Here is a 24391-nt window from a genome sequence, read left to right as displayed (position 1 = left end):
TAAACACCTCTAAAAGTTTCCATGAGTACCTAGAACCTTGTATTCCTTGATGTGATGCACTAAAACATACACAAATGAGCCATATTTGAGTTTACGGTTTGGGAAGGTCTCCCAAAACCATAAACACCTCCAAGGGGTGTTTAAGTGCCCTTAACACCTTGTATGGCTTAGAATTGGGTCTAGAACTTTGTATGCTTAACCTACAACCACCAAAACACATGATTCATGGAAAAATATGAGTTTACGGCGGTACAATCATGTGTTTATGGTAGTAAACTCCCCAAGTGTCCTTCAAGAACCGTAAACTCCTTTTCCAAGGTCAATTCAAGTCCCGATCACTTCCTAAGCCATGGAATCAACCCTAGAACCTTCCCTTGAGCAATGTAAGACCCTTAACCATCCAAGAACACAACACCCATGAGTTTACGACCGTAAACTCATGGGGATATGGTCTTTGGACCGTAAACACCCCTAAGGGTTTACACTTGAAGAGTAAACTACTTATCTAGTCCCTACACACCCTTAGATGCAACCTGGATCATTCCTAACGCTTGATATAAAGTGTTTTCGCGCCTCAGAGTGTATTTTCTTACTTAATTATTAGTTCAAAGTCTAATTAGATACAATTATGTATCTCCTCATTTTACATAGGAACCTCGCGCATGTTAAAGCCTTAAACTGACACTTAGCATCCTAACTGGCACATTTCTCGTCTGGTGAGTTCATACCCCTACACCTTTTTCCGTGTTTTTCAATGTTTTCAGGGGGGGGGAATACAAGCAAAAGTAGAAGGAAATCTTGTACTCAAACTTATTATTTCTTTTGAAATGTTTCATATTCTGTATGCTTTTAACACTGGAAACCGTATTAATCAATCGTTTAACTTGCAGAGTTAGCTTTCAGACTAATTGTGAATCTCATTATAAAGTGTTATAATTTATGTTATATTTATAATTTACGAAGGATTCATGCTAGTCATAAAATAGGATTATTATTATTATTATTATACGCCTTTGGATGGCACCAGAACTTCGAAAATACAGCTAATGTACGTCTTTGAGTGTCATCAGAGCTTCGAAAAATACGTCTAAAATACGCCTTTGGATGGCACCAGAACTTCGAAAATACAGCTAATGTACGTATTTGAGTGTCATCAGAGCTTCAAAAAATACGTCTAAAATACGCCTTTGGATGGCACCAGAACTTCAAAAATACAGCTAATGTACGTCTTTGAGTGTCACCACAGCTTCAAAATTTCGTCTAATATCCTCCTCTGAGTAAAACTAGAGTTTCGAAAATACGTCTATTAATATACTCCTCTGAGCGAAATTAGAGTTTCGAAAATAAAATTCTTGTTAAGTATAGTAGATATTCGACATTCGTGTATGGATAACCAACCACAAACTCCTAAGGAAAATAAGGGTTTTTCCTGGGATAACTGAACTGTTCTTAACTAGACCGTGTAACAAATGGATAACTAAACTTATCTTATAAGAAAATATGGGATTTTCTTGGATATCAACTTTTTCAGAAAACCAAAGGAAACTTGTTCTTTTCTAGAAACAAACCGCTTATGAACTCACCAGCTTTATGCTGATATTTCTAAAACTGCTTGTATTCTCAGGTTCACGTTAGACAGGTACCCCATGATCTTTTGGAGAAGACGGAGCGTATAGAAGTCTCGTCTTTACTTTTGTTCATTTTGGATGTATATATCTATAATCATGTATAACTTTACTTTCAAACAAATGTAAATACTTCTATGTAATGTAATGGTTGTGTTTACTATGCTTACTATGTACATTGGTTGTGATACTTTACATGACGTCCTCCGCCCCGGAACGTTTCCGCCATCGATTTCGGGGTGTGACAGATTGGTATCAGAGCCCTTGTTTATAGTGAAATAAGTATACCGAACCTTACATGGTAGAAGACTATAAACACTAAGGGGCCGAAGTGCTCTGAACTAAAAGTATACTTAAAAATATAGGTATTTTTCAAAAGTATACAAGAATACCTAATCATCAGATACCGTAACTACGAGTAGAACAAAACATAAGTAATTGGGTGTTGTACACTGCGGTTAAACCTGGGCAGTTATGTAGTCGTGTCTAGGGTCAATATAGCCTGATCAACTATATTCATTCGAGACACGGCCAACATGTGCTTGGGAGTGACTGTGGTGTGCAGCATGTCTAAAACTTACCTAATATCCAAACAATGATTCATCGTTGCAGAAACATTAAATAATATGGGAGTATTTTAGCCAAAGCCGAATACGTTGTAGAAATTCATTCCGAGTGTTGCTACTCATTCTTTCCTTAGCGATAGTTTACCTGCTTTGATAGCTCTTTCCTGTTTTATCGCTTAAGTATAACTCTATATCTGCCATAACGAGATATATCTTGTTTCATATCTCTCGATTCCATTTAGAGGACTTACCATCCTCTCTTTCCTGATCATTTTAGATCAAGATGCCTCTAAGGAAAAGACCCAGCTCAAAGAATAACAATCCTCCTCCACCACCACCTCCCTCTCCATTTGATCCTGCCATATTCCAAGTAGCTGTTACTGCTGCTGTGGCTACTGTTATGTCACAAATGAACCCCGATGGTTCAGGCGGGGCAGGAGGTGGTACTCAGCCCCAAAACCAGGAAGGTGGCCAGGGACACTGGAAGGAGTGTTCCTACAAAGACTTTATGAACACGAAACCCACACCCTTCAATGGCACTGGAGGTGTCATTACCCTAACCCGATGGTTCGAGAAAATCGAGTCTATTTTCGAAATCTGTGCCTGCTCTGAAACTGATAAGGTGAAGTTCGGTGCATGCACGTTCACCGATAAAGCCCTGACTTGGTGGAATGTCCTAGTCAAATCCTTAACCCTACCTGTAGCCAATGCTATGGGTTGGGAGATCATGAAGGAGCTTCTACTTGCGGAGTACTGCCCGCGGGGCGAAATACAGAAGCTAGAGCATGAACTCTGGAACCTGAAGATGAAGGGTTCCGATATCGCCACTTACACTTCAAGATTTGATGACTTGGCGCTTCTCTTCCCGGGAATGGTTACCCCGGAGAGTAAAAAGATTGAGAGATTTATCTGGGGGCTGACCCAGCCAACCAAGGGTAATGTCTTAGTTGGGAAGCCAGATACCTACGACAGCGCCAAATGCGTAGCACAAACTTGGATCGACTACGAAGATGATATTGAGGAAGCAACCACCACTCCTGAACCGACAAAAAGGAGTGGTGAGAAAAGAAAATTTTGGAAGCAGAAGAAAAGTCAGTCTTCGCAGGAGTCCTCGAAGAATGAGCAAACTGTGGCAGTCCACGCTGCTAGTACCCCTACTGCTGTTTCTGTCGTCAGTTCCTCAGCTCAAGCACCTACCAGTGGATATACTAGTACCCTCCCATGGTGCAATAGGTGCAGTTACCACCATCGTATCCCTGACCCATGTCGTGAAAAGTTTTGTAAACACTGTGGCTAAGAGGGTCACCTTGCGCGAAACTGCAGAACACCAACCCAATCAACCAATCAAGCTTCCAGAGCGGGTGTCAGTCAGGCCTGCTATGGTTGCAGTGAAGTCGGGCATTTCAAGCGAAACTGCCCCAAGGCAGCAACAACTGGCAACACCGGGAGAGTTCTAACTATGGGACGAGTTGAGGCAATCCCCGATCCCACCGTTGCCACAGGTATGTTCCTCCTCGAAAACTCTTATGCTTGCAATCCTTTTCGATTCTGATGCTGAAAGAAAATTTGTTAGCTATTCATTCAAACATCTCCTTAAGCATAATCCCCAACCATTAACCGAAACATTTATCGTCGAGATGGCTAACGGTGAGAAAGAAAGCGCTAGCGATATATTCATAGGTTGTACCCTTACCCTGAACGATCACTCTTTTCCCATTGACCTAATGCCAGTTTCCATAAAGAGATTTGATGTTATCATTGGCATGGATTGGTTGAGTCCCAATCATGCTGATATCCTTTGTTATGAAAAAGCCATCCGTCTTAATCTCCCCTCTGGTCAGACTCTCATAATCTACGACGATAAACTCAGTTCCAATCTCCGCATCATTTTCTGCATCAAAGCTCAAAAGCTCTTGCGAAAGGAGTGTTACACATTCCTAGCTCATGTAATCAACATGAAACAGGAAGTTAAGGACCTCGAGAGCATCCCCGAAGTCTGCAACTTTCCTGATGTCTTTCCTAAAGAGCTCCCGGGAATTCCTCCCGAACGTCAAGTCGAGTTTCGCATCGACCTAATTCCTGGAGCTAATCCTGTAGCCAAGTCTCTGTATCGCTTAGCTCCAACAAAAATGCAGGAGTTATCCAGTCAGCTCAATGAGCTGCTCGAAAAAGGGTTCATCAGACCGAGTTCCTCACCTTGGGGAGCCCTGGTATTATTTGTGAAGAAGAAAGATAGATCCTTTCGGATGTGTATAGACTATCGTGAATTGAATAAGTTGACCGTCAAAAACCGATATACTCTTCCTCGAATAGACGACCTTTTCGATCAACTTTAGGGAGCCAGTTACTTCACGAAGATAGACCTCAGATCAGGGTACCATCAGCTTCGATTGCACGAGAATGATGTTTCCAAGACGGCATTCAGGACTCGATATGGACACTACGAGTTCGTAGTGATGCCCTTCGGTCTAACCAATGCACCGGCTATGTTCATGGACCTGGTGAACCGGGTGTGTCGCCCCTTTCTGGACAAGTTCGTCATCGTGTTCATTGACGACATACATGTCTACTCTAGAAGCGAGGAAGATCACAAACAACACTTGAGATTAGTGTTGGAAACTCTTAGATTAGAGAAGCTGTACACGAAATTCTCCAAGTGCGAGTTCTGGATTCGGAAAGTAGCTTTCCTTGGTCACGTGGTAAGTGAGGAGGGTATACACGTGGACCTGCCCAAAATCAAAGCGATAGAGAATTGGTCAGCACCGAAGACACCCACAGAAATCTGTTAATTCTTGGGTCTCACCTGCTATTATCGCAGATTCATTTAGAATTTTTCCAGAATCACCAAACCCCTAACCACTCTGACACAGAAAGGTGTACCCTTTTGTTGGAGTGAGAAACAAGACACAACATTCCAAACGTTGAAGCGAGCCCTATGCAGCGCACCTATTCGGTCCCTGCCCGAAGGAACAGAGAATTTCGTTGTCTATTGCGATTCATCCGATCAGGGTTTAGGCTGTGTGCTTATGCAGAGAGGAAAAGTTATTGCTTATGCCTCGAGACAGCTGAAAGCACATGAAGTCAGACAAAAGAATTACGCCGATAAACGATGGAAACCTCTGGAATCCCAGGTTGGAGATCGTGTCCTGTTAAAGGTTTCACCCTGGAAAGGTATGATACGCTGTGGAAAGCGCGGGAAACTTAACCCGAGGTACATAGGACCTTTCGAGATCCTCACTAGGATCGGTCCCGTAGCCTATAAACTCCGACTACCTCAAGAACTTAGCAACATCCATCCTATCTTCCACGTCTCTAATCTTAAAATGTGTCTATCCGATGAAACCCTCGTGATCCCTATTGATAAGATCGAGATCAACGGAAGTCTGAACTTTGTGGAAGAACCAATCGAAATCATGGATCAAGAGATCAAACGTACGAAACAAAGCTGCATCCCGATAGTGAAGGTTCGCTGGAATGCCAACCGGGGACCCGAATTCACTTGGGAGCGCGAAGACTCGATGAAACAGAAATATCTGCATCTCTTTCTAATTCCATGATTTGTATCTTAATTCTAAATTTCGGGATGAAATTTCCTCTAACGGGGCGATAATATGACAACCCGTAATTTATTCCGTTGCCGAAACCCATTTCCGTTAATAAAAAATTATTTTATCGAAAATTTTCAGTTAACATTTTGGATTAAGTCATTTAAATTGAGACTTTTATTATGACCTCGTGAGTGTCCAAACCCATTTGAAACACGTGAAAACGCCCCAAATTTTTATTTGGAAATTTTTTAGTTTCGACCATGTCGGGTTACGACAACTAAATAGGGTACGACCATAAGCCTCTTTTAACATCAGTATCGGGTAGATTTCCATCGGGCCACAAGCTCAAGCATTATATAAAGGATGAGTGAACTTCAATTTAGCTTTTTACCACCACCTCATAACTTTCTCTCTCTACTATCTCTCTAAAACTCGAGTTTGATCGAAAAATGCCTCTTCAAGCTTCCAAAATTGTAAGTAATCTACCCTACCTTGTTGTTCAATTTGTTAGGCATGCTAATCTATGTTTAAATCACCCAAAACACTCAAGAACAAGTGTTTACAGTTTGGGAGACCCTCTCAAAACCATAAACTCCTTTAAAGGGGGGTTTTGATGCCCCAAAACCCTTCCAAGTCCCTTCTAGTGCTTAGATAAGACTTAAGGACTTGCATGTAAGAGATTAGAACACCAAAAATCTTGACTTTTGGGTAGTAAACATGAGTTTAAGGCCCAAGAACATTCTTGGACCGTAAACATACCTTCATGGACCATAAAGACCTTTTAAGGTGTTAAATTGCCCCTTAAACACCTCCAAAAGTTTCCATGAGTACCTAGAACCTTGTATTCCTTCATGTGATGCACCAAAACATACAAAAATGAGCCATATTTGAGTTTACGGTTTGGGAAGGTCTCCCAAAACTGTAAACTCCTCCAAGGGGTGTTTAAGTGCCCTTAACACCTTGTATGGCTTAGAATTGGGTCTAGAACTTTGTATGCTTAACCTACAACCACCAAAACACATGATTCATGGAAAAGCATGAGTTTACGGCGGTACAATCATGTGTTTATGGTAGTAAACTCCCCAAGTGTCCTTCAAGAACCGTAAACTCCTTTTCCAAGGTCAATTCAAGTCCCGATCACTTCCTAAGCCATGGAATCAACCCTAGAACCTTCCCTTGAGCAATGTAAGACCCTTAACCATCCAAGAACACAACACCCATGAGTTTACGACCGTAAACGCATGGGGATATGGTCTTTGGACCGTAAACACCCCTAAGGGTTTACACTTGAAGAGTAAACTACTTATCTAGGCCCTACACACCCTTAGATGCAACCCGGATCATTCCTAACGCTTGATATAAAGTGTTTTCGCACCTCAGAGTGTATTTTCTTACTTAATTAGTAGTTCAAAGTCTAACTAGATACAATTATGTATCTCCTCATGTTACATATGAACCTCGCGCGTGTTCAAGCCTTAAACTGACACTTAGCATCCTAACCGGCACATTTCTCGTCTGGTGAGTTCATACCCCTACACCTTTTCTTGTGTTTTTCAATGTTTTCAGGGGGGATACAAGCAAAAGTACAAGGAAATCTTGTACTCAAACTTATTATTTCTTTTGAAATGTTTCATATTCCGTATGCTTTTAACACTAGAAACCGTATTAACCAACCGTTTAACTTGTAGAGTTAGCTTTCAGACTAATTGTGAATCTCTTTATAAAGTGTTATAATTTATGTGATATTTATAATTTACGAAGGATTCATGCTAATCATAAAATAGGATTATTATTAATATTATACGCCTTTGGATGGCACTAGAACTTCGAAAATACAGCTAATGTACGTCTTTGAGTGTCATCAGAGCTTCGAAAAATATGTCTAAAATACGCCTTTGGATGGCACCAGAACATCGAAAATACAGCTAATGTACATCTTTGAGTGTCATCAGAGCTTCGAAAAATACGTCTAAAATACGCCTTTGGATGGCACCAGAACTTCAAAAATACAGCTAATGTACATCTTTGAGTGTCACCAGAGCTTAGGAATTTCGTCTAATCTTAGCCCTGCCAGAGGGCGTGGAGGATTTCGTTGTTTATTGCGACGCGTCCATCTCGGGTGTGGGCGCGATATTGATGCAGAGAGGGCATGTCATTGCTTACGACTCGAGGCAGCTGAAGCCTCACGAGGCAAACTACCCGACGCATGATTTGGAGCTGGGGGCTGTGGTATTTGCCCTCAAGATTTGGCATCATTACCTCTATGGGGTTCGCTGTACGATTTACACGGACCACAAGAGCTTGAGGTACCTTATGGATCAGCCGAACCTGAACATGAGACAGTGTCAGTGGCTTGATGTGGTGAAGGATTATGATTGTGAGATCCTTTACCACCCGGGAAAGGCCAATGTGGTGGCCGATGCTCTTAGCCGCAAGGCAGCACCGATCAGGGATGTGTGTTTGAGGATGACAGTGGTGACTCCGTTGCTGGAGCAGATTCAGGAGGCTCAGCAGGAGGCGATGAAGGAGGAACATCGGAAGAGTGAGAGGATTGTGGGTCAGGTTTCCTCTTTCGAATATGACAGTCGAGGATTGTTGACACTACACTGTAGGGTGTGGGTGCCGTACCATGGAGGCGTGCGTCAGGTCCTAATGGGAGAGGCGCACAAATCTAGTTGGGCCTGATTTGGGCGGCCTCACCCAGCTCCTTGCTAGTTGGGCCTGATTTGGGCAGGCCCAAGGCCTGACCTAATTGTCCCCTGTATAATGAATAGTACCTCCTCCATGGAGGGGGACTCCTTCCCTAGATCTTCCCCCATGGCTTAGCCGCCACTATACTCCGGCTGGGTGGCTCAGCCGCCACCCGTTGCCGTCAACCACCATACACCACCACCAGCACCTAGATGGTTCTCTCCAGCTATGGGGGACCATCTCAGATCTTCTAGTTGATCTAACTTGACCGTCGGAGCCCGCTCCCGTGGCACAGTCCCTGGGACGGCTCTAACGGGTTTGCACTGTAATGTCAGATCTCCATCGGAGCAGAAGACAAGAAGACTCGTCGGAGGCAGATGTCCCATCATTAAGTATAGTACATATTCGACATTCGTGTATGGATAACCAACCACAAACTTTTAAGGAAAATAAGGGTTTTTCCTGGGATAACTGAACTGTTCTTAACTAGACTGTGTAACAAATGGATAACTAAACTTCTCTTATAAGAAAATATGGGATTTTCTTGGATATCAACTTTTTCAGAAAACCAAAGGAAACTTGTTCTTTTCTAGAAAGAAACCGCTTATGAACTCACAAGCTTTATGTTGATATTTCTAAAACTACTTGTATTCTCAGGTTCACGTTAGACAGGTACCCCGTGATCTTTTGGAGAAGACGGAGCATATAGAAGTCTCGTCTTTACTTTTGTTCATTTTGGATGTATATATATCTATAATCATGTAAAACTTTACTTTCAAACAAATGTACATACTTCTATGTAATGTAATTGTTGTGTTACTACGCTTACTATGTACATCGGTTGTGATACTTTACATGACGTCCTCCGGCCCGGAACGTTTCCGCCATTGGTTTCGGGGTGTGACATCTCTGGTGCAGCTCTGATAGCCAAGGCACCATATCGGTTGGCTCCTCCCGAGACGCAGGAGCTCTCTACACAGCTGTAAGATTTGTTGGACAAGGGTTTCATCAGACGGAGCAGTTCACCATGGGGAACCCCAATCCTATTTGTGAAGAAGAAGGAGGGGTCATATCGAATGTGCATAGACTACCGGGAGATTAATAAGGTAATGGTGAAGAACCGTTATCCCCTCCCGAGGATTGATGATTTGTTTGACCAGCTACAGTGTGCATCTTGGTTCTCCAAGATTAATCTTCAATCGGGTTATCACCAGATGTGAGTCAGTGATGAGGATATACATGAGACTGCTTTCTAGACTCGATATGGCCACTACAAGTTTGTGGTGATGCCCTTTGGGCTCACCAATGCCCCTGCCGTGTTCATGGACCTCATGAAATGCGTATGTAGACGAATGTTGGATCGTTTTGTGATAGTCTTTATTGATGACATCATGGTTTACTCCAATACATAGGGTCAGCATGAGGAGCACTTGCGGGACGTGCTGGATACCCTCAGGAAGGAGAGCTTCTACACCAAGCTCTCCAAGTGTGACTTCTGGTTGCGCTAGGTGTAGTTTCTGGGGCACCTTGTTAACCAGGACGGTATTTTGGTTGACCCGACCAAAGTGGAGGCTCTGATGAGATGGGAAGTTCCGAAGTCTCCATCTGAGATTCGGAGTTTCCCTGAGTTAGATGGCTATTACCGGAGACTCATACAGGGCTTCTCCAAGATGCAGCACCATTGACCCGACTGACGAAGTAGATCGTTGTATTTCTCTTAGGGTCGGAGCAGCAGGCAGCGTTCGAGACGTTGATGCAGAGGTTGTGCGAGGCGCCAATTTTAGCCCTGCTAGAAGGCATTGTGGATTTTGTAGTATACTAAGATCCGTCCATTTCGGGTTTGGGTACAGTATTGAGGCAGAGAGGGCACGTCATCGCCTACGCTTCGAAGCAGTTGAAGCCTCACGAGGCGAACTATCTGACACATGATTTAGAGCTGGAGGCCATGGTTTTCGACCTCAAGATTTGGTGGCATTACCTTTACGGGGTTGTTGTACCATTTCCCGGACCATAAGAGTTTGAGGTACCTCATGGATCAACGGAATCTGAACATGAGGCATCGTCAGTGGTGAAGGATTACGACTGTGAGATCATTTACCACCCGGACAAGGCCAACATGGTAGCCGATGCCCTGAGCCGCAAGGCAGTGGCGTCCCCAATTCGAGACATATGTCTGTGGATGACAGTGATTACTCCGTTGTTGGAGCAGATCCGAGAAGCGTAGGTCGAGGGTATGAAGGAGGAGCGTCGGAAGTGTGAGCGGATCATAGGCCTGATGGCCTCATTTTACTATGACAATCGTGGGTTGTTGACCCTGCATGGGAGGGTCTGGGTTCCGTACTAGGGCGGAGTACGACAGGTTCTGATGGATGAGGCCCACAAGTCGAGGTTCTCCAACCACCCCAGGGGGACGAAGATGTATTGGGATATTCACCCTGATTACTGGTGGCCCTGCATGAAGTGATACGTAGCATTTTATGTAGAGCGGTGCTCAACCTACATGAAGGTCAAGGCTGAGCACCAGCGACCCCATGACAAGATGCATTCGTTGGATATTCCCATGTGGAAATGGGAAGATATCACCATGGATTTCATCACCAAGCTTCACAGGACCGCACGTGGAGTAGATTCGATATGGGTCATCATGGATCAATTGACCAAGAGTGCTCATTTTATCCTGATCCAGGAGAGTATATCGGCTACGAAGCTGGCCGAGATCTTTGTGCAGGAGATAGTGGAACGACATGGAGTGCCTGTCTCTGTGGTGTCAGACCGAGATGTTCGTTTCACTTCCCGATTTTGGAAGCGGTTTCGCGAAGAGATGGGTAGTCGTCTCTACTACAGCATCGCTTTCCACCCTCAGACGGATAGACAAAGGGAGAGGACGATCTAGAAACTCGAGGACATGCTGCGCACATGTTCTTGGATTTCGGTGGCAGTTGGGATACGTATCTTCCGTTCGCGGAATTTTCGTATAACAACAATTACCACGCCAGCATAGACCAACCTCCCTTCGAGATGCTCTACAAGATGAAGTGTAGGACCCCAATCTGTTGGGGCGAGGTCAGAAAAATGGTCATGAGGAGTCCAGAGGTAGTACTCAAGACCATTGAGAGGATCCAGCAGGTCCGGAGCAGGTTCCAAACTGCTCAGAGTCGGTAGAAAAGCTATGCCGACAAGCGCCATTCAGACTTGGAGTTTTAGGTGGGCGACTTGGTCCTCCTGAAGGGGTCACCTTGGAAAGGTCTCATCCGGTTAAGGAAGCACTGCAAGCTAGGCCCCAGTTACATCGGTCAGTTTAGGGTTTTGGCACGGGTAGGCCGGGTTGCTTACCGTTTGGATCTTCGAGCAGAGCTTAGCCAGATACATAGCACTTTTCATGTCTCCCAGCTGCGTAAGTGCTTAGTGGATGACTCCGTAGTTGTGCCTTTAGAGGATATACAGGTGGATGACAGCTTAAATTACATCGAGAGACTCGTAGCCACTCTCTACAGGAAGACAAAGGAGTTGAGGAACAAGAGAGTAGAGCTGGTGAAGGTACAGTGGCAGCACCGCAAGGGCTCATAATGGACTTGGGAGCCTGAGGAAGAGATGAGGGAGCATTACCCGAAGTTATTTCCAGACACAGTGGACTTCGAGGATGAAGTCTGATTCAAGTAGGGGATAACTGTAACACCCAGTCCATATATTAATTACATTTTTGGTCCCTTATATATCGATTTGCTGCTTTTGGACCTTGTTATTATGGAATTTGGAAGAAAGAATGAGGAACCATTTATGCCAAATTTGGACTTTGGAGGCGGAGCCTGAACGCGGGGCGTTCCCGTGCTGATTGCAAAGCCTAATTTTTAGGGTTTGGGACCCATATAAATAACATTATGACTCAAACGTTGGCCTCCTTACCAGCCTCTCAACCTCAGAAAACCCTACATAGCCTCCTTTTCTCATTCTTGTGTGTGACATCCCCAAAATCACGGCCAGAAAAGACCGATTTTCATTTATGCTTTTAAATAATTTCAGAGTAAATCCTTTTGATTTGAAAGAGTTGCGGAATTTGTTCCCAAAACAAAACATGATAAAATAATATTTATCAAAGCATTTCCTCAAGAGATGCATTGTCATTATATAATCAAAACTCGGGATGTCATGTTCCGATACAGACCATAAAGCATAAACGATAACATTACAAGTCATTCAACAAATATATACATATACAGACTTGTAAACAAAACAACTTGATGATTCAACCATCTTATGCCTTTGCGCCACTACCTGTAATACAATTAAAACAGAGTGGGTCAGGCTTGGGAGCCTGGTGAGCATATAGGGTTTTCAACCCACAATAAATAAATTATATTTAATTTCACCAACCAATCACTCTCCCAATTACCCATTCCCGTTATCCTCACTTTACGTCCCTAAAACAACATCTATCTCAAGGGACCTAATCTAGGATTTTCATCGGGACGGACATCACTGCTAAGGGGTTTCCTCAACAATAGATATCCTAAAGGCAACCATGAGGGGGATAGAGTACACCGGTGAACACATCGTTCACAACACCTACAGGTTATGAACCTGCTAGCGTTCCACTGGACTGTCTAGAAAGAGTACGTGCTTGTTATCCATACTCCGCTAAATAACTAGATCAACAACAACAACAACATCGAGGCCTCTCATCTGTTTATTACACACCAACTATGTACCCATGTTCTACCCAACATATTAGTAGATAAATATATATATTTTCATACATAGTTTAAAACCTGTATAGCATTTTTATTCAATATATATTCCACATAACAGATGAGGCATACCCACGTAACACGTATTTCATAGAAAGCAATTCAGATCTATGAGATAGAATAAAGTGAATATCCATTCACGCATATAACCACAAAATATACACATAACAAGTATATCGTATAAAATACTTCATAGTTACGCGTTAGAAGAAAGTAACTACGCACTCGCACATATAAACAACAATATACTTAATACACTCGAACCATACTTGTATTATTATCGTGTTTATGAAAGGTAGTATACACTCACTTGATCAGAAGATGATCGGACAACACTACGACTTGCAGAAGTAGTAATCCTCAACAAATCTGGAAGATCTCTACAAAAATCGAACTTCTCGCGGGCAGAGCTTCGGCTCGGGAACCGCACTTCTCAGGATCTTTGGGATCTCGGGACTTGCCTCGGGGCTCGAGAATAATACCGGGGCTTCGGGGTATTTCTGGCACGCAAATCGATGCAAAACGGTAGAGAGAAGAGAGAAAATGAACATAAGAACCGGCTGCCCTCGCATCCTATTTATAGGAGGCTGGAGCCTCGGAGTACGCGGGGCGTATGCCTGTACGCGGGGCGTACAGGTCCGAAATCGTCACTGCGTTCGTCATCCGAAGCCACTTGCTGCGAGTGTCGACATCTTCGGTGTACGCGGGGCGTACTTCGGATCGGATCGCTGACTCCTCTTCGGATAATGCCGGATTTAAAGATTTAATTTAAATACAAAATATTTAAGAAACTTCGGAAATTCATATCTTCTTCATACGAATTCCGTTTTCGACGTTCTCTATATCCACGCGAAGGTGAGACTACGCTCTACAACTTTAATTTAGACTCCGTCGGCTAATTTTAACTTTATTTTTATTTTTTGTTTTTAATAGACCGCGACAGAAAAACTTCGTTATAAATTTATAACTTCTTCGTTTGACGTCCGTTCTCGCCTAACTTTTCATCGCTTCGATACCAACAACGAGACCTTCGATCCTCGTTTAGATTGCTTTGGCTAAAAACTGCTCGATCTCAAATCGAGTATTTCAGGCTGCATACCGCTAAGTCGAAACTTCGATAAATCATAACTTCCTCATACGAAGTCAGAGTTGGGCGTTCTATATATATATTCGGAAACCTCGTTTCAACTACTACAACATTACCCAAAGATATTAAGTTTATTTTACACTTAAATTTTGACGCTTATTTTTATTCTTAATTAATCAAACCACATAATTAAGCAATTAAGCACAAAACACATAATACTCAAATAATACACCCTTATTATTTCAAAACGGGTTACAAAGGTTAACCTAGACTATTACATTGCTAAAAATGGCAAGCCCGGAAACACAGGCGTTACAATTCTCTCCACCTTAGAATGATTCCGTCCCCGGAATCACACATCAACAAACAAATGCGGATAGCGACCCATCATGTCACTCTCCGTCTCCCAGGTGAGATTCGGCCCATTCGTGTGTTTCCATCGGACAAGCACTAACCCAACCATCTTGTGTCGCAACTTCTTAGTCTTTCGGTCAACAATTGCCTCTGGTTCCTCAATCAACCTTTTTTTCCTCATCAATTCTCAATTCAGAAATTGGAATTATGTCGGGAACTTCTCCCGTGAACTTCCTCAAATAACACACATGAAAAGTGTTATGAATTCCATTCAGTTCTTCTGGTAGTTCGAGCTTGTAAGCTTGGTTCCCAATCCTTTGAAGAACTTTAAACGGTCCAATAAACCTTGGACTCAACTTTCCTCTTTTAACAAATCTTATAAGTCCCTTCCACGGCGAGACTTTAAGCAAAACCGAATCCCCAACCTCAAAAGTTATCGGTCTTCGCTTCTTGTCAGCATAGCTCTTTTGACGATCCTGAGCTGCTAACATTCTTTCCCTAATTATTTTCAACTTTTCAGCAGTTTGATGAACCAACTCCGGTCCCATAAACTGCTTTTCCCCAGCCTCAAGCCAACAAGACGGCGTACGTCACTTCTGTCCATACAAAGCTTGGTAAGGTGCCATCTTAATGCTCGAGTGGAAACTATTATTGTAGGAAAATTCTACCAAATGTAAATGTTCATCCCAATTACCTAGGAATTCCAGAGTACATGCTCTCAACATATCTTCAAGCGTTTGTATCGTTCTTTCACTCTGACCATCAGTCTGCGGATGATAAGTTGTGCTTAAACATAACTTGGTACCCAATTCCTCTTGTAGACTTTTCCAAAACCTCGAAGTGAAACGACTATCACGATCCGACACAATCGTTAACGGAACACCGTGAAGCCTCATAATTTCCTTCATGTAAGAATTCGCAAGCTTCTCCATAGACCATTTCTCCTTGGCCGCTATGAAATGCGCACTCTTAGTGAATCGATCAACGACCACCCAAATCATGTCGTGACCATTCTTTGTTCTGGGCAGTTTAGTGACAAAATCCATAGCAATGTCTTCCCACTTACCCATTGGCACAGGCAAAGGTTCTAAACTCCCATACGGTTTCTGATGTTGTGTCTTTACTCTCGCACAAGTCACACACTCAGCCACATACTTTGCAACATCAAGGTTCATCGTCGGCCACCAGTAGTAGGGTTTCAGGTCCCTATACATTTTAGTGCTACCAGGATGAATCGAGTACATGGTTTTGTGAGCTTCTTCCATCAGAAGATCTCTAACTCCTCCTGTCTTAGGTATCCAAATCCGATCTTGGAACACCTTCAGTCCATGACTGTTTACGCCGAACACCAACGCTTTGCCCAAACGTTCCTCCTTTCGGTCATTCTTCTCAGAAGCTTCGCTTTGAGCTTTCTTTATACTTTCCAAAATAGTCAAGACAACTTCAATTCTCAACGCTCTTGGCCTTTTCCTTTCAAGATTGACTTTCCGACTGAGAGCATCAACAACAACAATAGCTTTACCGGGGTGGTAAAGTATCTCGCAGTCGTAGTCTTTAAGTAATTCTAGCCAGCGTCGTTGCCTCATATTCAATTCCTTCTGATTAAAGAGATATTGGAGACTCTTATGATCAGTGAAAAGTTTGCACTTCGTGCCATAGAGGTAATGCCTCCATATTTTCAGAGCAAAAACTACCGCTGCCAACTCCAAATCATGAGTCGGGTAATTCTTTTCATGCTCTTTCAGCTGTCGAGACGCATATGCTATCACCTTTTCTCTTTGGGTCAAAACACAACCCAATCCAACCCCAGACGCATCACTATAAACGGCGAAGTCTTCAACTCCATCGGGTAGAGAAACTATCGGTGCCTCGCATAGTTTCTTCTTTAGCTTCTCGAATGCTTCTTTATGCTTATCACTCCAAGCATAAGTAGCTCCTTTGTGGGTCAAAGCTGTCAATGGAGTAGCAATCGAAGAAAAGCCTTGGATAAACCTTCGGTAATATCTGGCTAATCCCAAAAAGCTTCGAATCTCCGTGGGACTTTTCGGTTGTTCCCACTTCATCACAGCTTCAATCTTTGCTGGATCAACCATTATCCCTTCTTGGTTGACCACGTGACCCAAGAATTGGACTTCACGAATCCAAAAATCACATTTGGAGAACTTAGCATACAGTTTCTCCTTCTTCAAAACTTCCAACACTTCTCGCAAGTGTCTGCCATGCTCCTCCTGGCTTTTCGAGTAAATCAGAATGTCATCTATGAACACTATCACAGATTTATCTAGGAACGGATTACAATCTCTGTTCATTAAACCCATGAATGCTGCTGGAGCATTGGTCAGTCCAAACGACATAACCAAAAACTCGTAGTGTCCATCTCGTGTTCTGAATGCAGTATTCTCTATATCCTGCTCTCTTACTTTCAGCTGATGATATCCTGACCTTAGGTCGATCTTCGAGAAATAGCTCGAACCTTGCAATTGATCAAACAGGTCATCAATCCTTGGCAACAAATATCTATTCTTTATTGTTGCCTTGTTCAGCTCTCTATAATCAATGCACATTCTCATACTTCCATCCTTCTTCTTTACAAATAACACCGGAGCTCCCCAAGGTGATGAACTAGGTCTAATGAAACCTTTGTCCAATAACTCCTGAAGTTGCATCATTAGCTCCTTCATCTCCGTCGGTGCTAATCGATAAGGTGCTTTTGCAATTGGCGTTGTTCCTGGTAACAAGTCTATTCTGAACTCCGCTTGTCTATCAGGCGGTAATCCTGGAAGATCTTCGGGAAATACTTCCGGATAATCACACACAACTGGAATATTCTGCATCACCTTCTTTTCCTTCTTAGCATCAATCACGAATGCTAGATATGATGTACACTGTAACGCCCGCAAATCTGGGCTAGTCAAATTAGAGACAATAGGGGTCGAAAACGACTTTTCGACAAAAGATTATTTAGAATAAATAATCTTAATCAAGTTATAGAGTATGTTACAAGGTTTTCGTACATATAAAGAACGCCGAAAACCGAGTTATAACGAAGAAGTTATGACCCGTTGAAGTTTCGCGACGGAACCGGCACGATACCGGGAAGCGTAAATAGTGAATTTAAGATAGAGCGAGATTTAGCCTTAGCGATCTAAACGAAAGTCGTAGAATATGTTAAACTAAGAACATCGATAAAAAGAACGCCCAAATCTGACTTCGTATGAGGAAGTTATGATTTTTCTAAGATTTAGCAAAGCAGTGCACAACCCGAAATCTGAATTTTAGATCGGTCGATTTTTAGCCGACGGGATCTAAATGAAAGTTGTAGTACTCGTAAATACCAACGCGTGGATATAAAGAACGTCGATAATAGAGCTCGTATGCAAAAGTTATGGACGAAGCTTAGTCCTTACTTTTCGAGCGCGACGAATTCGATACAGTTTTGTAAATACGAGATAGAATGAGAATTAGCCAACGAGGTCTAAATGAGAGTTGAAGATATCATTAATAGGAACTCAACGGTAAAAAGACAGACAAAAATGGAGCTCGTATGCAAAAGTTATGGACGAAGCTTAGTCCCTACTTTTCGAGCGCGGCGAATTCGATACAGTTTTGTAAATACGAGATAGAATGAGAATTAGCCAACGAGGTATAAATGAGAGTTGAAGATCTCATTAATAGGAACTCAACGGTAAAAAGACAGACAAAAACGGAACTCGTATGCGAAAGTTATGGACGAAGCTTAGTCCCTACTTTTCGAGCGCGGCGAATTCGATACAGTTTTGTAAATACGAGATAGAATGAGAATTAGCCAACGAGGTCTAAATGAGAGTTGAAGATCTCATTAATAGGAACTCAACGGTAAAAAGACAGACAAAAATGGAGCTCGTATGCAAAAGTTATGGACGAAGCTTAGTCCCTACTTTTCGAGCGCGGCGAATTTGATACAGTTTTGTAAATCCGAGATAGAATGAGAATTAGCCAACGAGGTCTAAATGAAAGTTGAAGATCTCATTAATAGGAACTCAACAGTAAAAAGACAGACAAAAACGGAGCTCGTATGCAAAAGTTACGGACGAAGCTTGGAGACTACTTTACTATACACTTCCTATAAATACAAGGGTGAACTCCTCATATTTTCTTCACACCATAAGCCTTTCTTTCTCTCTCTAACTTCTCTCTAACCTCCCTAAACCCCTCCCAAGTCTAGGGAACCTCCCTATCACGAGAAGAAAGCCCCGGAGCGCCCGACGGCTCCGAGAAGAAAAGCTTTCGGCTCGGAAACGCTGCTCCAGCGAAGTCCGGTTTTTAATAAAAACCCGCTGTAAGTGAGCTACGCCTATAGTATATTTAATATAGATTTTATTTAATTATAGTAACATTGTTAGGACCTTAAAATAATTATTTAGGCTATTATTATGAGTTATATTGAGTGTTATTTAACGCTTATATAATAGTAATAATAGCTAGACTATTAAATTAGTCTCGTCAAGCGTTAGACTAAACTCTAGTGGTAATGATACTAGGTTTCATCAAGGGATAATTGTTTTAAGAGTAACGAAGTGCTGTCCGAGTGCCGACTCACCACCTTTCAAGTGAGTGCATAGTCCCTTTCATCTTACACATAGATATGAAGTATTTTATATAAACTACGTGCTATGTGTGCACATTATCTGAATACTTGTTGTCTATGTTGGTTGAACGTTTTATACATGTTTTAAAGGACTTAAACTGTATACGTATTTTATATATACAAAAATGTTGGGTATGAGATGGGTAGATGAATGATGAGAGATAGAAGATGACGTGAGTATACATTGGCAGCTATAGACTTAGTGCCTATGGGACAAACACCGGTAGCTATGGACTTAGTACCTTTTAGACGTTGGTAGCTATGGATTTAGTACCTGTTGGGAATTGGTAGCTATGGACTTAGTACCTATTAGTTAGACGCTGGTAGCTAAGGATTTAGTACCTGTAGGAATTGGTAGCTATGGACTTAGTACCTGTTGAACATTGGTAGCTATGGACTTAGTACCTATTAGATAAAGACTAGTAGCTATGGATTTAGTACCCGATGAATAGACTATAGCGGCTATGGAATTAGTGCTTTATGAACGAACATTGGCAGCTATGGATTTAGTGCCAGTCCCATAACCCTGGAAGTAAGGGACTTGGGAATAAACGAATGCAGGATAGATGACTCTTAGGTTAAATCCTTAAAGAGTAAAGAAGATAATGGGGATGGGTAATTGGGTTGATTGTTTGATTGAACATAATAATTATATTATTGTGGGTTGAAAACCCTATGTACTCACCAGGTTTCCCAACCTGACCCACTCAGTTTATATATATCACAGGTGACGAAGTGAAGTGACATTACACTGAGAGATTTAAAAGAGATGTAGATCACTAGTGTAAATCATTGTAAGTTCTGTTTATGCTTATGTTTCGGTATTAACGATGACATCCCAAACATTTTAAAATAAAATAAATACGTTTCTTCGAAAATGTTTTAATAACGTATTTACCATGTTTTTCTGGGAACAAATTCCGCAACCTTTTTATAAAATGAAGTACTCTGATTTTTATAAAGCATAAACAAAATCGGTCTTTTCTGGCCGTGATTTTGGGGATGTCACATACACCCCTTGGTCAAACATTTTCTGGCTTTCATCAATGAAATGATTCCAGAATTCACTCTGCGTTTGTCCCCATACACCATAAACGAATCTTTCCCAGGCGGGTTTACTTTGACTATCTTCTTCTTGCATAAAATTTCTGCGTCATTGGCGCTAAGCCAATCCATTCCCAATACGATGTCGAAACCATTAAGTTCGATAGGCAATAATTCCTCGTGGAACTTATTCCCATTCAGATCAATTAAGATGTTTTTCATACGATGGCTAACAGGTACAAACTTGCCACTAGCAACTTCGACTAATAAGGCATCATCTAGTCTAACAACAGGCAAAGCTAGCTTTCTACCAAATTCATGCGATATAAAGGAGTAGTTGGCTCCAGAATCAAATAAAATTTGGGCATGCAATTCGTTAACAAGAAAGGTACCTGAAACGACATCAGCTTCATCTTTAATAGCTTCCAGTGTCATCTGGAATACTCTCGCCTTTGGCTTTGGTGGAATGTTGGGTCTAGCTGCCTCTTTCTTCTTTGGGCAGTCCTTCGACATGTGTCCCTCCTCACCACAACCATAGCAAACTTTCTTAGTGAGGGTACATTCATTGGCATAGTGCCCAGGCTTTCCACACGTGTAGCATGTGTTCACCACCTCACATCTTCCATGATGCTTCTTCTTACATTTGTCGCACCATTTCGCTTCACCTCCACTTCCCCTCGAACGAGACTTCGAGAACTTGTTTTTCTTGTTGGACCCTGAAGTTCCATCGAACTTCCTCTTTTCTCCAACATCTATCCTTTCCAGACCCTTTTCCTTCTGCTGGGCCTCCACATTCTTAGCTGCACGAACAGCCGTTTTCAGAGTAGTTGCCATCTTGACTGTCGGACCAAAGTCGGCAGGCAATCCATTAGCAAACCTCTTAATCTTGGAGAGTTTCGTTGGCACTAGGTACTAAAATAACTTCATTTTCTCAGTGAATGCAGTAGCATAGTCGTCTATGCTCATCTTCCCCTTCTTCAAGTTTTGGAACTCATTGTTCAGATCAATCAGATCTATCTCTGAATAATATTGCACCCTTAGTTGCTCCAAGAACTCCTCCCATGACATTTTCAGGGCTTCTCCTCGTGGCATAGTATCTGCCAACAACTTCCACCAACTCAAGACTCCAGTCTTCAGTTGTCTGACTGCAAAGACAGTCTTTTGTTTGTTGCTACAGTCGCAACTTTCAAACACCATCTCCATTTCGGAGATCCAATCCATTATCTCAACAGACTTTGGGCTCCCAGAAAGACTTGGCGGTTTGGCGCCCAAGAAGTTCTTGTACATTCGCCCATCCTTGTTGTTTCTACTTTCCGGATTGTTCCTTCGTTCTCCTTGAGTCCCAACTTGACTCATAATGCGACTATTGTTCCCTTCCTCCGATTGCTCGGGAACCAATTCGGGTTCCTCAATAGGTATAATAGGTTCATCCCTATTATCATGCAACATCTGTCGCATCTCATCCCTTTGTTCGGCTAACATAGCCCGAATCATGGCTTGCACCGCAGCCATTGTTATTGGTTCTGGTGCTGCTGCTACAACAAGTATTTGCTCAATAACTGGCGGTTGATTCCTGTTTTCATCCGCGTTTCCAACGCCACTCCTTGTTCTCACCATTTTTGATCTACACACCGAATAAGGTGAACTTAGATCCTCATTCACGATAGATATTCAATTCATCCTTATTACTCCGAAACGTTTACATGCTAGTTCTAATAACGTAGGCATACGCTTAGAATCCTACACACATAAGGTTTCTAGATCCGGTCGGCAACAAACCGTAGATCCGAACAATTAATATCATATATGGCAACATATAACATTTAGCACATAAAAGCATTTTAGGCAACTTTCCTAAAATCAACTAGTGCTCGTGTCTAAAATCCAACAGACACACAACTCACAATTTCCACTTAGTATTCTAAGTTTAAGTCTAGAAATCCTACAAATTCCTAGTTCGCTTAAACTAATGCTCTGATACCAACTGTGACATCCCCAAAATCACGGCCAGAAAAGACCGATTTTCATTTATGCTTTTAAATAATTTCAGAGTAAATCCTTTTGATTTGAAAGAGTTGCGGAATTTGTTCCCAAAACAAAACATGATAAAATAAATTTTATCAAAGCATTTCCTCAAGAGATGCATTGTCATTATATAATCAAAACTCGGGATGTCATGTTCCGATACAGACCATAAAGCATAAACGATAACATTACAAGTCATTCAACAAATATATACATATACAGACTTGTAAACAAAACAACTTGATGATTCAACCATATTATGCCCTCGCGCCATTACCTGTAATACAATTAAAACAGAGTGGGTCAGGCTTGGGAGCCTGGTGATCATATAGGGTTTTCAAACCACAATAAATAAATTATATTTAATTTCACCAACCAATCACTCTCCCGATTACCCATTCCCATTATCCTCACTTTACGTCCCTAAAACAACATCTATCTCAAGGGACCTAATCTAGGATTTTCATCGGGACGGACATCACTGCTAAGGGGTTTCCTCAACAATAGATATCCTAAAGGCAACCATGAGGGGGATAGAGTACACCGGTGAACACATCGTTCACAACACCTACAGGTTATGAACCTGCTAGCATTCCACTGGACTGTCTAGAAAGAGTCCGTGGTCGTTATCCATACTCCGCTGAATAACTAGATCAACAACAACAACAACATCGAGGCCTCTCATCTGTTTATTACACACCAACTATCTACCCATGTTCTACCCAACATATTAGTAGATAAAAATATATATTTTCATACATAGTTTAAAACCTGTATAACATTTTCATTCAATATATATTCCACATAACAGATGAGGCATACCCACGTAACACGTATTTCATAGAAAGCAATTCAGATCTATGATATAGAATAAAGTGAATATCCATTCACGCATATAACCACAAAATATACACATAACAAGTATATCGTATAAAATACTTCATAGTTACGCGTTAGAAGAAAGTAACTACGCACTCGCACATATAAACAACAATATAATTAATACACTCGAACCATACTTGTATTATTATCGTGTTTATGAAAGGTAGTATACACTCACTTGATCAGAAGATGATCGGACAGCACTACGACTTGCAGAAGTAGTAATCCTCAGCAGATCTGGAAGATCTCTACAAAAATCGAACTTCTCGCGGGCAGAGCTTCGGCTCGAGAACCGCACTTCTCGGGATCTTCGGGATCTCGGGACTTGCCTCGGGGCTTGAGAATAATACCGGGGCTTCGGGGTATTTCTGGCACGCAAATCGATGCAAAACGGGAGAGAGAAGAGAGAAAATGAACAAAAGAACCGGCTGCCCTCGCATCCTATTTATAGGAGGCTGGAGCCTCGGAGTACGCGGGGCGTACGCCTATACGCGGGGCGTATAGGTCCGAAATCGTCATTGCGTTCGTCATCCGAAGCCACTTGCTGCGAGTGTCGACATTTTCGGTGTACGCGGGGCGTACTTCGGATCGGATCGCTGACTCCTCTTCGGATAATGCCGAATTTAAAGATTTAATTTAAACACAAAATATTTAATACACTTCGGAAATTCATATCTTCTTCATACGAACTCCGTTTTCGACGTTCTTTATATCCACGCGAAGGTGAGACTACGCTCTACAACTTTCGTTTAGACTCCGTCGGCTAAATTTAACTTTATTTTTATTTTTTATTTTTAATAGGCCGCGACAGAAAAACTTCGTTATAAATTCATAACTTCTTCGTTTGACGTCCGTTCTCGCCTAACTTTTCATCGCTTCGATACCAACAATGAGACCTTCGATCCTCGTTTAGATTGCTTCGGCTAAAAACCGCTCGATGTCAAATCGAGTATTTCAGGCTGCATACCGCTAAGTCGAAACTTCGATAAATCATAACTTCCTCATACGAAGTCAGATTTGGGCGTTCTATATATATTCAGAAACCTCGTTTCAACTACTACAACATTACCCAAAGATATTAAGTTTATTTTACACTTAAATTTTGACGCTTATTTTTATTCTTAATTAATCAAACCACATAATTAAACAATTAAGCACAAAACACATAATACTCAAATAATACACCCTTATTATTTC

General features: G+C 42.0%; 1 protein-coding gene across 1 annotated transcript in view; it reads left to right on the top strand.

The window, feature by feature from the left end:
• Positions 1-5300: 5300 nt before the first annotated feature.
• LOC128132811 (transcription initiation factor IIF subunit alpha-like) overlaps positions 5301-24391 on the top strand; it is a 29753-nt gene continuing 10662 nt past the window's right edge. Inside the window, exon 1 of the mRNA XM_052769792.1 lies at positions 5301-5362. Within this exon, the coding sequence (XP_052625752.1) occupies positions 5301-5362 (62 nt within the window). The remainder of the gene's footprint in view (positions 5363-24391) is intronic.

Source organism: Lactuca sativa, chromosome 3 (assembly GCF_002870075.4).
Source record: "Lactuca sativa cultivar Salinas chromosome 3, Lsat_Salinas_v11, whole genome shotgun sequence".
Lineage (NCBI taxonomy): Eukaryota > Viridiplantae > Streptophyta > Magnoliopsida > Asterales > Asteraceae > Lactuca > Lactuca sativa.
Note: the sequence above shows the minus strand (reverse complement) of the source record. Positions and strands in the feature narration are given on the sequence as shown.